This window comes from Rattus rattus, chromosome 5 (genome assembly GCF_011064425.1).
Source record: "Rattus rattus isolate New Zealand chromosome 5, Rrattus_CSIRO_v1, whole genome shotgun sequence".
Classification (NCBI taxonomy): Eukaryota; Metazoa; Chordata; class Mammalia; order Rodentia; family Muridae; genus Rattus; species Rattus rattus.
In genome coordinates this window covers 157,229,611-157,246,184 of record NC_046158.1, presented here as the reverse complement: position 1 = coordinate 157,246,184, position 16,574 = coordinate 157,229,611, and the positions used below count along the sequence as shown (strand labels likewise).

General features: G+C 47.9%; 1 protein-coding gene across 2 annotated transcripts in view; it reads right to left on the bottom strand.

Annotated features, from left to right (window-relative positions):
- Positions 1-1,105: 1,105 nt before the first annotated feature.
- Positions 1,106-16,574, bottom strand: part of Osbpl2 (oxysterol binding protein like 2) — a 44,763-nt gene continuing 29,294 nt past the window's right edge. For both annotated transcript variants that reach the window (XM_032904932.1, XM_032904933.1), the window contains 8 exons: positions 13,725-13,907; positions 12,067-12,174; positions 11,319-11,408; positions 9,081-9,204; positions 7,593-7,733; positions 5,419-5,542; positions 4,296-4,386; positions 1,106-2,319 (listed from right to left, as the gene is read on the bottom strand). In XM_032904932.1, the coding sequence (XP_032760823.1) occupies positions 2,217-2,319; positions 4,296-4,386; positions 5,419-5,542; positions 7,593-7,733; positions 9,081-9,204; positions 11,319-11,408; positions 12,067-12,174; positions 13,725-13,907 (964 nt within the window). In that variant the 3' untranslated portion in view covers positions 1,106-2,216. The remainder of the gene's footprint in view (positions 2,320-4,295; positions 4,387-5,418; positions 5,543-7,592; positions 7,734-9,080; positions 9,205-11,318; positions 11,409-12,066; positions 12,175-13,724; positions 13,908-16,574) is intronic.

The window sequence follows — 16,574 nt, the reverse complement described above, 5'->3', positions numbered from 1 at the left end:
ACAAACCATTTTAAAAGAGACATTTTACATAAAACACTACCAATGTTTATCTTCTCACCTCTAAATCTCTAATAGAGCGTAGTAATGTTCCTTGGACTTGTAGAAATGTGACTCAATTCTAACTTCAATTAGAATAGAAACAAAACGAGGGGAGCTGAAGGAGATGAGGTCTCTGATGGCGCAAGTTCTTTTTTTGTTTTTTGAGACGTGGTCTCATACATCCTAGGCTAGTCAGCTCATTTTGTAGCCAAGGATGACTTTAAACTACTGGTCATCCTGCTTTTAAACTCAAATGCTGGGATCATAGGCGCATCACTGAACCTGACTTGAGAATATTACATGTGGGAAAGGCTGTTGCTCTTTTCCTCCCAAGAGGATTCTCAAGGGACAGGACTACTCTGTAAGCACCAAGGCCCAATGCAAGGCTGTGCTCACATGCCACTGCTGTCTTTCAGTGTGTATCGTCCGTGGGAAAGCTCATTATGGAAGCTTTCTGGAATTGTCCAATGCGAGGAGTCCGAGTGGCAACTTCTTCATGTGTTGGTACAGGCAGAGATGCTGTGAGAAACCTTCACTGTTAAATCACCTGGCACAGCTGTCCCTTCGCCCTTTCCTCCTATACTTCTGGTTTAGGTAAATGCACACAGGACCTGGGTTGGGGGCTGTGTACATGGTGATGGACCCTAAAACACCCAGAGCCTTGCCTTAGGAGATGACATGGAGATACAAATCCACTGGCTTGTTATTTCAGGCAGTCAGAATCACTGGTGAGAGGGCTGCAGGCTTCTGAAACAGTCATTTTAAGTGTTCCTCAGGCCCTTCAATTTGGGGGAATGAGCCGTGTGAGGGTTGCCAGGGTCTGGAAATGCAAATGTCCCCCTCTGATGCATGCAGGTTACCCTGTTCTCTCAGACACTTCACAATCTCCTCTTGGAAAGAAAGATGACAAAGCCATAAACCTTCAAATGTATCTCACAGCCATCAGAAGCTTTGTTAAGGGGTCTTAGTAGACAGAGCAGAGATGCTAGTCCTGGGAGGTCCCCCGGCTGCCACAGAAATACCTATTTTTAGTTTCCACAGCTATAAAATCAACCTTCAACCCATGTTGGCTTTTCAAAGTGTTTTAATGACAGAGGCTGTTTGGAAGCCTGGACATAGTAATCATACCTTCTCATTTACAAGGGCACACTGTATGAACGCACAGACGTGTGTACACAGTAGATTATCTTTGATGCAAAGAGCTCCACTGTGAGCCTTGGTGTCACCATTTTTACATAAAGTCCATCATGTGACAGGAACGCAGAGGTGAACACACCCTACTTGTGTTAAAACAATTTTAATGACATCAGGTAAGTAGATCTTGCTTCTGACCTTCCATTGCACACAACCGAATGTAACTTGCCTGGACTGAAACATGCACAGTGGGGAACCAAACACAAGACTTTGGGGGAGAGGGAGGGCACACAGGCGAGGTGAGTGAAGAAATGACCTTAGAAACAGGCGTGGTCCACAGTGACAGTGAAGCTATGGAGTGCTGTGGCTAGAGGCAGGGCCTCCAAGGCTGGAGTAGCCCAGGGCGTTCGTCATCTAAGTCACAGTGTTCCTGCCACTCTGGCTTGGCACGGGGATACTTTGTTTGGACAGAACACAGTGGTGACTATGTGTGTGCTGCACTTTAGCAGATCATTCAAGTAGTTTCAATTTAAATATTTTCTAAAGTAATCTTTACCTTTTTCAAGATTGGTAGAAAATACAGAATCTGGAGGCTTGTCACTTCATTCCATGGTGCTTTCCACAACAAAGGGGACCCTGGCCACAGGATACTTTTGTTCCCCTCCTTGGGTCTGGGTTTGAAACTCTTCCAGAACTCACGCCACAGCCTTGAGTGGAGCACACAGGCCCTGCTGGTTCTTCCTTCCTTACACATTCTGTAACAGAGTGTGCTGCCAGCTCAGCTGGCCGTGTGTACTCTGTTACCTGTGAGAGGATTGTGGAGTTCTGAGGTCTCGGTGAATGTGAGGACCCAACTGGAGCTTCATGAAGGGGCTGCAACATAGTGAAGCGCTGGGCAACCAGAGGCTCACTGAGGTCCTCCATCACGTCCGAGGCTACCTCCACAATTGTGGCTGGAAAAGCTGGTGTCTGCCACCATAAAGCTCACATGCTACTTGAGGATTCCAACCTTACAGGCCTCCTTCTAGGCTCACAGGCCTTACTTAGTAGATGTCTGGGCAGTCTGAGAAATTACGTTCAAAGTAATGGCCGGCATACAGCCAGTCAGGAGCTCCTGTGTAGGGGTTATTGCCTGGAGAGAACCACCTGCAAATGCAAGGGAGGTGGTGAGCAGACGGCAGGATCCATCTAAGTCAGCCTTCTCACAGCAGTGTGCCACTGCAGAAATGCATCGAGGAACACCATCACAACAGTGACTGACCAACTTCCCTGTGGCCAGGTTCACTCACACACCTAACTTTACTATTTCCCAACAAACTCAATCCTCAGGACAACTTTCAGAGGAGAGAGTCCCCATGATGTCAAACCTCACTGGGTTCAGGCTGCACTCTTGCAGCTGCACAATACCAAACAGAAGCAGCTAAGGCCATCAGGGTGCACAGGAAGCACATGTGCGCACTCCCAAAAGAGTGATGGCTGGTTTTACAGCTCAGTGGTCAGGTAGTGTGCCTGGCAGGCACAAAGCCCCGAGTTTCATCCCAGAACCACAAAGGGAAAAAAAGTAGCAATAATTATCTTTCAAGGAAAAAGTGTCATTTTTACAATGGATCATCTTTTTGATGTTTGTTTGTTTGCTTGTTTTGTTTTGTTTTTTTTCTGAGACGGGGTTTCTCTGTGTAGTCCCAGCTGTCCTGGAGCTAGCTCAGTAGACCAGGCTAGTCTCAAACTCAGAGATCCATCTGTCTGTGCTTCCTGAGTGCTGGGATTAAATGCATGTGCCACCACTGCCCAGCATGGATTATCTATTTTTAATTACTTAGTTCTTGAAACAGTGTCTCATTTTATAGTTCAGGCTTGCCTGAAACCCTGGCTGGCCTCAAATTCAGATTCTCTTGTCTCAGCTTCCAGAATGCTAGAATTAGAGATGTAGGCCACTATATCTGGCTTATGTTTTTTAATTGTTTAAAAGACCAATGCAAGAAGATTATTTTCCAGTGTTTCTCTAGAATAAAGACATGTACATTCAAAGCACTGTATTACATCAGAAGCCCATGCATTAACAACTGCCCCAGAGAATGGCACAATGGCACACTGATAAAGTGTCTGCCACACATAACAGGTTCCATATCACAGCACAGGAGGGAAGGCGCAGAGAGGGTGGTGAAGAAAAACTTATTTCAAAACCTCAGACCTGCTGGACAGTAGTGACACACAGGCCTATAATCCCTATGGGGTGGGGGTGGAGGGGTGGGGGGTTATATAAAGGCTAAGTTTGTGGGCAGCCTGGGCTACAGAATGAGTTCCAGGACAGCCAGGGCTACACAGAGAAACCCTGTCTTGAAAAACACAACCCCCTCCAAAAAACAATCACCAACCTGATAATTGAACTGTTTCAAACATAGAGACATTTTTACACAAGACTAGAGATGCTGTGTGCACTCATACAGGTGTGTGTCTTGCTGATGCTTAGTTTGACTACTGAAGAAAACACAACCAGTGTAAGAAACCCGAGTCAGAAGTAAGGCTAAAGCTGCTGGCGGCTGGTGTGGGCCCGAGTCACAACACATCCTCCATATGGCCCCATATCAGCAGAGGGCCCACTTTAGGGCTACATCTTCACACCCACAATAGAGGTTTTCCTGATGCCACAGTGGGCAAGCAGCAGGACCTGGGCTTCAGCCTGGCACCACACTGCACGGGGTAGGTGCTGTGTGTGTATGCATCACCTTACCACAGTGGATAAATGTGGGAACCACGAAATTCTCACCAATTGTTTAAATGAACAGTTAGACTCAGGCTACATTTTTCCTTTAACCTGGCCATATTTGAAAAGCCATTTTGGGTCAAATAGACTGTGAAGTAGAACAGAAAGCCTGGGCACCCCCAGGTGACATGTCTTAGGCAACTCCCTGTAAATGGTTTTAAGCAGCATATGTGCTAACCAGACACTCTGGCCTTCAATACAGAGTTGAGTCACAGCACTAGGTAGCAGTGGTGGGGTAGGGATCGTTATGCCCACAGTGGCTAGCTAGGCAGGGAGGACAGAGTTAAACAGTACTGCCTGTGACGTGGTGTGGTCTCTTCACTGCCCAGGTGCGTGGAGGCTCACTGTTCCGACTCACCTGGTCCGCCACTCTGCTTCCTCTTTGGCACGTTCTTTTCTGGCCTCTCGCTGCTTTTCCTCTAGTCGCTCCTTCTCCTGACTGGCCAGATCTAGGTCCAAGCAAGTAAGCAAGCATTTGAAACTTCCAGCTTGTCAGAGACGCCAGACCCACATCCTGACCCTAGAGGACTCGTCCCACTTTGATGAGAAAGTGTGGGGCGTGAACTCTGGCTCCAGTCAGCCACCTGTTAAGGGTGAGTTGTTTCTGCCAGATGTGTCAGGGCCCCTTCTCCAAGACACGCAGATGGGCGGCATCCCAGTAGACCATAGCATTCCTCCAAGTGTGTTCTGTGATGTGCTGGGCAGTTTAATAGCAAGAACCCCAAGGTATAAGAATCCCATATCTGCTGAACTTGCAGGATGAACTGAACTGTGGCTTCTGATGAAGGAGAAAGGGTGAATTTGGAGGGAGGAGCACCACCTGCCCAGCATGGATCAGGTGAGAGTGGGCCTCAAGACATTCAGGTCTTTCTTCCTCCCGCTGAGCACACTTTTCTTTCCACAGGCCTCCCTAACAGGGAGCTCTGCTGGTTTTTGATGTAGCTTAGTAAGCAAGGAGCAAGCAACCACACTGAAAACCCGAGTACAGCGCTCACTTGGTACCGTGTCTGCTCATAACTTCTGATGGAAGTCTGTCCCGAAATGCAAACACTACCTCTGAGCTACATACCCAGCTTTTGAAATGCAATTTTAACACCCATTGGATTAAACAATAAAGTTTGGGGATTTGTATTTTGTTCTTTTTCCCCCCTACTCATTTACTTTTTGTTGTGTTGTTTACTAGTTAGCACACTCTGGCCTGGAACTCATAAGCAGCTAGGACTGGCCAGGTGCCGGTCTTGATCCTCTTGCCTCGGTCTCCCAGGTACTGGGATATAACAGGTATGTCTCACCATGCCTGGATCACTCATTTTAATTTAATTTTCACATTTACAAAGGACTGGTCTGTGGCTAGCTGGAAGATAAGCTGTTCACCACCTTTTGCTGCTCTATAAAGCCACCTTGATGAAAGGTCTGAGCATCCTTCTCACAGAGCAAGCCTAAGCCTACCCACATGAGCCCTCTGAGGGGCCAGCACTCACCCATGTTGCCGTTCTCCATGCCACGGATGTCAGGACGGAGGCGGCAATCTGTGGGTGGCAGGGTCTTCTCCATTCCTGACTCCAGCTCATTGAGACTCACAGTGAAGCTGGTGAAGTTGTACATCTGCAGGAGAAGCACAGAAACATCATTGCAAACGGCTGCAGGAAAACGACCCATTGGTTCCCTAAACCCATGACCTTTATCCTGCCTCCCAAGGTGGCCTTCTCTTCTTTCTTGATATCATCTTGAGCATGTGGTTCAAGGGCCACAAGGAATGTAAATTTTCTCTAGTCATCCTGACTTAAATGACTCCTAGGATACTGACATCACTAAAGAAAAAAAAAAGAAAAGAAAACAGCAGATATTGCCACGACCCGACCTGAGGTCTATCGGGTGTTAAGAGAATCTATCTGGCTTCCCAACATGGTCCTCAGGTAGCCTTAGGTCACACCTAACTCCTTTTAGACCCTGCTTTATTACCACAGCCTCCCTGCCCTAGAACCAGTTGCCCAGCACCCCCACATGTGTGCAGTCTGTCTTTCCAGGCCATTTCCAATACCCCAGATCCACCAAACCCCAAAGACACACGAGGGCTTCATGCACACTGAACCGAAAAGGAACAAGAGTTCCTCTTAAGAGAAATACCCCTGGACTTTATTCTTCCAAAAATGATCCGGACGGATCCTGTTCCATTCACTCATGCTGCACCAGGCACGGCGGCACAGCGAGAGTGCCGGATAGGTTTCATTTGCTTTGCTTTGTTTTGGTGACTTCAGCACAAGCTAGAGCTCTGGGGAAAGGGAACTCAGCCGAGACATTGCCTCCTTTGGTGGCCTCAGGCAAGTCTGTGGGAATGAGCAGCACTCTGCCACTGTCTCTGCTTCAGTTGTGCCTAGGCTCCCCTCAGTAACCGACTACTACCTGGAAGTGCAGGCCTTCTCCCCACATTAGTTTTGGTCAATGTTTTATCACGGCAATAAAAGCAAACTAATACAGTAAGGCAACGTGGTTACAGGTAAGCAGGACTTTCTTCTTTTTATACTTATGTACTCTGTGTACGTGTGTGGTTGGGCATGTGCCATTATGTGTGTGGGCACATGCATGTAGACCAGAGGACAATCTGTAAGAGTTGATTCCTTCCTTCTACCATATGTGTTCAAAGGATCAAAGTGAAGCTGTCAGACTAGGTAGCAAGCACTCTTAGCCACTGAAGCCATGTCACTGCCTGCCCTCAAAAACTAAATGCTGGCATAGTGCTAGGGACAGAATGCAGGGCCTTGCTTGTGCACGCTAGGTGCTCTATCACCAAGTTACAGCGCAAGTCTTGAGACCCCCACACCCCCTTTTTTGAGAACAGGGTTTTTCCGGGTAGCCCTTGTTGTCCTGGAACTTTGTACATCAGGCTGTCCTCAAACTCAGAGATCCACCTGCCTCTGCCTCCTGAGTGCCGGGAATAAAGGCGTGCACACCCCGACTGCCTGGTCTGACTGACTGACTCATTCGTTCATTCATTTTATCCTATCTGCTTGTTTTGAGACAGGGTCTCACTATGTAGCTCTGGATGTCCTGAAACTCACTTTGTAGACTTATAGCTTAAAAGGATTCACTTGACTCTGACTCCCCAGTCATTAAAGGCATGTATCACCACACCTTGGCTATTTTTTTTATATTTTAGTTATATGCATGTGTGTATATCTATGTATGGGAATTTGCAAGTGGTGTTAGGTCTCCCAGGTTGCAGTCAGTTGTGAACTACTTGACATGGATGCTGGCTGAGAACTGAAATTGGGTTCCCTAGAATAGCAGTAATCATGCCTAAGGCTAAGCTATCTCTCTAGCTCCTGGAGCTTTCTTGATGAGACATGGTCAGGACAGGGCTGGAAGGCATAACCAAGCACTAGTGAATTCTGCATCAAGATATACCTGCTAGGTGGATTGCCTTACCCACCTATTCCCAGGTCCCACATAGGCATAGCAGTAGGTAGAAGTTACTCTCAAGCTGGACCACAGCATAAGTCTCAAGGTAGCTCTAGGGAGTAAGGGCCCTCAGGATTATAGGGATGTGATGGAGCCTCCCTGTCTGCTTGGAGACAGAGTTGTGGGCATGACTGGAAAGGTACAAACAGGAATAGCCTGCAGCAGACAGGCCTGGCCTCAGAGAGGGGTAACAAACCTGAGCAGAGTTGGGGGGCCGGCTGTTGATCCTCCAGAGTAGCTTACTGCCAGGGATGACTTGCACAGTCTCCTGAGCCACAGGAACATCATCCGCCATACTGCCAGGCACATCACTGTTAACTTTCTCTGGGGCATCATCCTGAAACACAGATGCCTCAGTATGACCACTGGCCAGAAGACCGGTCCCCAGAGCACTTGAAGACTCAAGACCCAAGCCCTGTGCAATGCCAAAGCCTTTTCTAACTGAGGAGACAAAAATTCAAACTGTGTCTGTGGCTTTGCTTTCTGTAGAGGTGTGCCAGGGTGGACTTCTACGCTCTCACAGAGAAGGGAATCACATGTTGAAAAGCAGCAGGTACAAACGCTGTCCTCCCTGACAAATGCCTGGCCATGTGCCTGCCCTCCTTCTGGACCCATAACCAATCACCTGAGACAAAAGGCCTCCCGATGCCATCTGCTCTCCTGGGCAAGCTCATGAGCCCATCCCATTTTAACAGGGGCAACTGTTTGATTTGCTTTAAAGTTGGCCACAGGACACAACTGTGGCGTGAGAACACCAGGGACACAGGATCAAAGTCTGGGCCCTTCTGCCTGCCTGCAGCAAAGCTGCCTGAACCTGAACATTCTGTAGTCTGTGGGAAGCTGGGAACTTGCTGTACAGATTAAGCTGCCCTGGAACTCACACGTATCCTCCCGTGTTTGCATAAGTGCACTACCACACTTGATGATGAAATTTTCCTTTTTTAAAAAAATAAAATTACCGCGGGCAGTGATGGCTCACACCTCTAATCCCAGCACTCTGGAGGCAGAGGCCAGCGGATCTCTGAGTTTCAGGCCAGCCTGGCCTACAGAGTGGGTTCCAGGACAGCCAGGACTACACAGAGAAATCCAGGTTTGAAAAACAAAACAAACAAACAAACCAAATTATTATAAAAGGTGTCCAGTAGCACATATAAAACATAAAAAAAAACCCAACTAGATACCTGGATGAGGTCAAACATCTAAATAAATACTGAACATCTCTGCTGTAGAACATGGTGATTGTTTTTAATCTAGAAAGCATGGCACCTCTTTTGAACTATCACTTTTAATTCTAATTTTGCTTAAGAATAACTTATAGTCATCAGCATTCCAAATTCTTAGAGGAACGTCTTTGCCAGTACTTCCTGACTGCTGAATATATTATTGAGAATTCAAGAGCTGAGAAAACAGAAATGAGATTCACTTGACTTCTTAAGCAGGCCTGAGCTAACTCAGGCAGAATGAGAGACATATTACAAAGAAAAATGTGAAGACTCCAGCAGCTTCAACATGAGCAGAACAAAGTCAAACACCTCTGTCCAGATACCAGACCCTAGACAGAGACAGCTTTGGCTGGACAGACATATTCCACCCACTCTATACCCCTCCTGACCAAGGCCACAGAAGCACGTGCTCCTGGAGGGCGCATCCACCTTGAGCAGGGTCGGCTGCAGCTGGCACTCACCGACTTGGCCTTCCTGGCATGGTCACCTCTCTTCTCTTGCTTCTTAAAGGATTCATATGAAGCAGGATCTATGCCCCACAAGCACTCTGTCCACTTGCCATACATTATAAAGAGCTTCTTCCTACTGCAGTAAAGGAGTTTAAAACACAGTTAACGACCATCACCATAGTTAACAGGGCATCCATCACCTTAGTGCAGAAAGGAACTTCGTGTGTCAGAGCCTTGTTCACGCTGCTGGGGAAAAGGTATTCCTCTCCCTGATGCCAAACAGGAAATGAAGGCACAAAAGCCTGAGAGTCCTCAGGGCCTTAGGAAACAAAGGCCAAGGCCAAGCACATCTGCACATGTAGTGCTGTATGTCAAGCACATCTGCACATGTAGTGCTGTATGTCAAGCACATCTGCACATCTAGTGCTGTATGTGCAGGCCCTTTACTAGGGTGCGTGCTCTGTCACTGAGCCTCACCCCACAGCCTGCTGCTTTTTAAATCCTACACTGGGCTTTCAGGTAACCGTGAGACTTCCAGATCCTTTCCTATCAAATCTGCCCATAATGCCTCCCAGGGTCCCATGATTCGCTTTCTCTTTGGTTATCACTGCTTTCTTCCTCTAACCGCATCCCTGGAAAACTCCGCAGCAGAGTCAGACTCTGCCTCCTATCAGAATGGACAGAGCCCATTCAGGACAGTCTTTTTCTCTTGCCTGTCTGGGAAGCACACAGACTGGCTGTGCTCCTTGGGCAGTGCCCTGACAGGGGAGTCTGCGAGCAAGCAAGCCAGTGAGTGAGGTAGGACTCGTCTATGTCAGGCACTTGCAAGGTGGGTGAACTCAGTAGCTCAGCCCAGCTCCTTAAGCAACTCTACCTCCATGAGAAATGTTTGCTTGGGACTGGGGCGAAGGTTCAGTGAGAGCTCGTTACCGAAGCACAAGGACCCAAATTCAGATCCCTAGAGTAACACCGGGTGCTGGGGGGCAGGAGGGACAGAGCCAGCCAGGCCAAGTCAGTGATGGGTCAGTGACCTCCAGGTTCAGAGATCAAACATGTGAGAAGTGACAGAGGGAGAAGACAGCCAACACTGACCTCGGCTTCCACATGCATGCTCACCAACACGTTCACAGCACACATGCACAACACATACACACTCACACAGCACACACAAGCAAAACAAAAAGGGAAAAGGAAAGCATGCTTGGACCCAGGATACAAAACCAAAAGGTCAAGACCATCAGCTCAAAATCATCATCCTGCTTTACCCATGGCGGGCAGGCCAGTCTCAAAAGATGCCTCGTTGCCCTGGTCACCACTTTGACCATAACAGGACCTGTGTCCTTTACAGCACACGTATGAGGTCCTGACATTTCTCATCACTCTAAAGTCTGACATTAATACACAGGTTGTTTGAACAGATGAGTTTCTAGTTTCCTAGAGATAGGCAGAGAGAACAAAAGCATTTAGAACTAGATGTCAATAGCTTGAAAGACTCTCTTGGCATTGTACTACTAAATGGTGGCTAGTTATAAATAAAAACCTGAGGGGCTGGAGAGATGGCTCAGAGGTTAAGAGCACTGTCTGCTCTTCCAGAGGTCCTGAGTTCAATTCCCAGCAACCACATGGTGGCTCACAACCATCTGTAATCAGGTCTGGTGCCCTCTTCTGGCCTGCAGGCATACATGCAGGCAGAAAGCTTTATGATGTATACATAATTAATAAATAAATAAATAAATAAATAAATAAATAAATGTTAAAAAAAAAGAAGGAAGACAAGTCTGGGGTTTTTCTCAGCCAGGCTTACTCTAAAAATAAAATAAAATAAAATAAAATCTTGAGATCTAGAACATAATTTTACCACAGGGAGAAAAATCCAGAAAATATGTCAAAACAGTGCTATTGGCCATTTCCTACATGGCAGGCAGGCGGTCTAGGCTGTCACCCAGCATTTAGGAGGTGGATGCAGGACTGTAGGACTGAGGGGAGCCTGCACTGCATGGCAAGCCCATCTCAGAAACAAAATAAATGGAAAAGAAAAAGCCACATTATCCCTGAGCAAAAATGTCTTGTTCTTTAAGGTCACTTCTCTTCGTCCTCCAGGGGGACAAACTCCACTGTCCTATCACCAGAGGCCACACTCAACACTCATCTTTTCTTCTTAAAGGAGCAGACATCAGTGTATAAGCACAGGTAGGTACAGCACTAGGCGCTGCAGACCCACACCCAGTGGGCATCACTGAGTAGACCTACTTCTTGTCCTGAATGTACCCTTCAACTCTGTGAAGCTCCTTCCCGAACAGTCCACAAGGCTTGAAGTGCAGTATGCACTTATCTCCAGTTCTGTGGGAGCAAACACAGGCATGAGCTATGTGAGATGTCTAGAGAACCAACCAGGCTACAGAGGAGAAGGACTCGCCATCTAAGAATAGAGGCCATGAGTGACAGTTAACATTGCAAGGAGGCTTTGCTCAGTGACAGAAAGGCTGTGTAACTGACTCGTGGTGATTGTCTGCACAACTGGGTGATTTACTAAAATATTACTTCAGTGCCCATTTGGAAAATGGGTGAATTTTACGATTTATCAACTATATTATCACTAAGGTGTTCACAAGCAAAGCCAGTAAGTCATGAGCTTCAGTTGCAAATGGAGGCCCTGACTATGCCCTGAGCTTAGACATGCTCACTACATGCCCACCAGGCACCTACACTTCTTTGGTGCACTTTACAGTTTCAAAGAAATTAACAGTGGTAATGAAAAAACAATCGATCAACATCGGCATTTCTGATTATCTCTACACTTGACAGAACTAAATCTAGTCAGACACAATGCCTAGGGGTCCTTCTACAGGAAGGACTCAAGCTGAGGAACGGGAAGGCAGGGCTAGACAGGAGGAGTGCAGACAGACAGCTTCCTTCGTATCCATCAGCTCGACGGTCTGGCTTGTCTGACATCTACGGCTCAGAATCACTACCCCACATACACAGATGGACCTGCTACCTGTGATTTAGGATCTCCACTATCCCATACTGTTCTATCCATAGCTGCCCCAGGATGACATTGTGTACACAGCAGGTGGGGTTGGTCCAGGTGTAGGCTTCATTATGTCTGTGAAAACACATACAGCACAAACGTCAGGGAAATGAAGCTCAGAACTTGGGTACCCAGAAGGCCATGACCAGGCAAAACCAGACCATAAATGCCTGGGAGCAAGACAGTGCTTTGAAGTCTTTCCAGTGCAGGCGATTTAGTTAGTGTGCATCTGAAATTTATTTCTCCTTTCCTTTGTAGCATCAACAAAGCTTTCTACTTAAATGTCAAGACAAGTTAATAAGCAATAAAGGAAGACTGAGACAAAAGAGAGGCAGCTCTCCTGTGAAGCTTCCAAGAGGGAAGATGCTCTAAAACCACAGTCCTGGGCCCCAGCCTGGCTGTGGGGAGTGCAGGAGAGGGCTGCTGTTGTCAACAACACACAGCACTGTCCATCCTCTGAAATGACCTTGCCATAAGGACAAGCCTCATAGGGTACATGGAGTGGCACCGAGACTTGCCTATGGGAGGCTGCATCAGAGAAGCCTGAGTGAGAACAAAAACAGCTCGACATAGTGTGGCTGAGGAAAAATGCCTGCACTCTCTCGAACGGCCCAGGTGGAGTCCAAGCTTCTCAAACTCATTTGCAGCTCCCCAGCTCCCCCATCTCAACTCCCAAGGCAAAGACTCTCAGGACACTGGCCAAGCGCTGGGTGCCCACCACAGGAGCTTCCCTCAAGCCTGCCTCTGGGCTCTGGCAAGCTGTGCAGGTTCAGCCTCTAGGCTCTTAGTGTTTGTTGATTTTTGAGACAGGGTTTCACTATGTGGTTTGATTATCCTAGAGCTCACTATGTAGACCAAGCTTGGCCTCAAACTCAGAGAGATCCCCCTGCCTCAGTCTCCCTGAGTGCTGGAATTGAAGATGTGTTCAACTACACCCAGCCTGCCCCTAGGTTCTTAAAACTGCCTGGTGAATGGCCAAGGAGATCAAACACTGCACAGACACTCCCTCACAACAGGCTCCCATTAGAGAGCCACAGTAGCCATTGAAACCCTGGGCTGTGGGGGCTGCAATGCGTTTCAAGATTTGCTACTGACTGCGCATCTCTGATGGCAGGTGGGCTGGACAGCCTCTACGAGGGACCTCTAGCGGTCCTCACCTGCAGGCACTCGGCTTTGTATGTACAAATACACATGCCTTGGTGAGCATCAGCAAGCAGGTATATGTGGCTACAGGGAAGCTATGGGTTCCACTGCCTAAGAAAGGAGAGTACCTGACTCTGAACAGCCCTGGAGAGGGAGTCTATGGCTGAGAGTGAAGTTCCTGCTGACTTGGAGCCAGCCTCTCTTAGCCTAGAAATAAAATGCTAAGCGAAGCAGTTGGTTTGGGGTTGTCCTAAAGCGGTAACTGATGGTTAAGGTGTGTGGGAGGGGATGTGACTCAGCCACCTCGGTGGACACAGGAACTCACCCCACCAGGAAGCCTAGCAGAAATGCCACTGGCAGAAAGGCTCTCAGCCCACACAAGGTCGGGATCTCCCCAGAAAGAAGCCCTATGAGAAGTGGAAGCCATAGTGTCCTCCCAATCAGTGCAGGGCGCTCTGGTCCTGCTTGTCCCTGTCACTCACTTGAGCAGTTCCAGTGTGATGGTCCCCCGGGGCTCAGCCTCCACACTCTTGCCCCAGAATTTCAGCTTTGGGTAGATGGAACCGTGGAACATGAAGTCTTGATTGAGACCTTCTGAATAAAATGCACTTATAGGAGGGTGGTGACTGACCTGCTCAGATATAAATCTGAACCCTAAGTCTTCCCTAGATCCAAAAATGAGAAAAGGGGAAGAGAAAAAGTCACATTAATGATAGCCATAACAAAGGGCCATCAGCTTACCCACCAGTTGGCATGGTCTGCTCTCCCCTAGCCACTCATACAGGATCTGGGCCCAGGAGCCTCCAGCTATGACAGGAGGCAAAAACACCCAGCAACAACCTCTCAGATGGCCCGTCTGGCTGTGTACCATCACTCTGGAGTACACTACCCACTACCACAGAAGCTCTCCTGAAAGACAGAGAGCCTCTGTCTGTCCTACTGCTCATCCCACTGATACCTCTGTTGTTATTTAAATATCAGATATCAGTTATTAAAAATGTCAGAATATTGACTGCACCCGTGGGGACGAGCACCAACACAGTTCCATGTGGTGAGATTTTAATGGGGGAAGAAGACAAAGGGAAGGGGTGAGAGAAAGAAGAGAAAAAGAGGCCTGGAGGGCAGGGAATTTGCCTTTTATTTGGAATATGACATAAAGGTTCCCAGGTGGAGGTGTGAATTGAGCCAAAAGGTCTTCTGGGAATGTATGGCCATTGCCATGGCAACAGTGGCCAAAAGGTGTCACAGCTAGGGGCAATTCCTGATACCAACAACCTCAACCTCTGAGCCATCAACCAGGACCTCAATCCCAGGAACTCTAAGCACCAGTAGTCCCAACGACTCAGAACCCTATGAATGGATGTTTCTGTCCAGCCTTTTGTACAGGCTCCCAAAACTTCTATGATGAAAGGTCTTGGATCCCAGAATATTCCTGGCCAGGAAATAGGATTTTAGCAGACTCCCTTATTCAATAAAAATGTCAGTTTTTAATTGTTCCGGAACTATGAATACACCTACAGTTGTAGTCATTAGGAATTATAAAAGCTAAACCACATAATTACTAACTTAGCTGGAATCAGAATTCCCAATCATTACAGAGGAAGGAAAGTTGAAAAATTAGATTTTAAAAGGTTGCCTGCCAAGGTATGTAATCTACAAAATGAATACTTGTCTAAGAAAGGCAAGTGTATTTTTAGCTGTTCAAGAGGGATAGGAAGGGATGAAGACGGGAGACACAGCCTGATCTGCGCAGTGCTGTGGAGTAGGGCCACTTGGTGTCGGGGAAGCTCAGTGTGGAGACACCAACGAGCAGGTTCAGAGAGGAACATATTGTGAGGGAGTTTTCCTGGCAGCCTCTGAATTAAATCCCAAGTCAGGCTAAGCCTCTGTCTGATGTCCGCAACTCAGGCTGCTCCTGTTCTCCCCGCATCCACACGACTGCAGCCGCTGCTGCTTCTCTTTTTTGCTGAGACAGGTTCACACTACAGAACCCAGGCTGGCCAGGAATTTGTCCATTTTGTTGAGACAGGTTCACAGTATGTAACCCAAGCTGGCCTCCTGCCTAAGGCTCCTGAGTGATAGAATTTAGAGGTATGAGCCACCATGCCTAACTCACACAACTTTTTTTTTTTAATCACCCAGAAATGTTCTCCTTCTACCTTACTTCTCTTCTCTTCCTCTTCCTCCTATTCCTCCACTTCCTTTTTCCCCTTCTTTTTGGTTTTTGAGACAGGGCTTCTCTGTGTAGCCCCAGCTGTAGCTCTGGCTGCCCTGGAGCTCACTCTGTAGCTCTTGAATTGCAGACTTGCTCTTGAGCATAGAGAGACCCCTGCCTCTGCCTCTCAAGAGCTGATAGTGAAGGCATCTGCCGCCATGCCTGGCTAAGGAAAACGTTTATGATGCACTGCAAAAGACATCATTAGCACCTCACACACAAGAAAAGCTACTACGATGTTGAAGCCAATGTTCTTTGGTGGGCTGCATCTGCTTTCTACTTCCAGCATGCCATGTTCTACACAGAACACTGTCGTGGCTAAAACACTAGCAGGCTCCAGCTCCATTTAATGAATCCCCAGGATCCCGGCTGACCCTGACTGCAGGACAGTGGTGCACTGTCATGGCAGAACTCCTCTCTACAGAAAGGATCTCAGAGCAGGGTAGCAGGAGCTGGCCATCCTGCCTGCAGCCCCACAGTCTGTGGCGAATGATCATGATGCCAGCCAATGAGAATACCTCATCTAAATCCTTCTAGTTACTTCCTCCCCCATCAGAAAAGGTCTCCTTACTAAACCACACTGCTGTGCTCTGCACTCCTGAGGCATAAGCACAGCATAGCAGCCATGCATGCAGCACAGAACAGGTCGCAGAGAGGCTGACTATGAATGATCCTGAAGAGCACAAATGAGAGCATAGGAAGTGTGCAGATTCAGTGACTAGTCTCTGGAGGTTCAGGCAAGGCTAAGGCAAAAACGCACCAGAGTCTGTAACATGTGACCAGGAGTATTTACCATGGCAGCATCTCCAAGACAGTTTTCTGCATAACTGCAGGAGACCCAGAATTGGCAAAGTAGGTAGCAACAATCTCCAGCCTAGCCGTCTAGAGATTCACCACAGCTCATACTAACTAGGACTCAGTGTCCAGGCTCAGGTCTGCTAGGTCCAAGGATGAGAATGGAGGGTACATACTACTCATGTGTGTTGGCCACTGTCTGCCCTGTCTACCCTACCCTGCCAGCCTCACGCTCTACAGGGTCCCAAGAGACATGACACCACCCAGGAGAAATCACTCAGAGGGAATTCAGAAACACTTGCCGACTAGACATGGTGGGGCT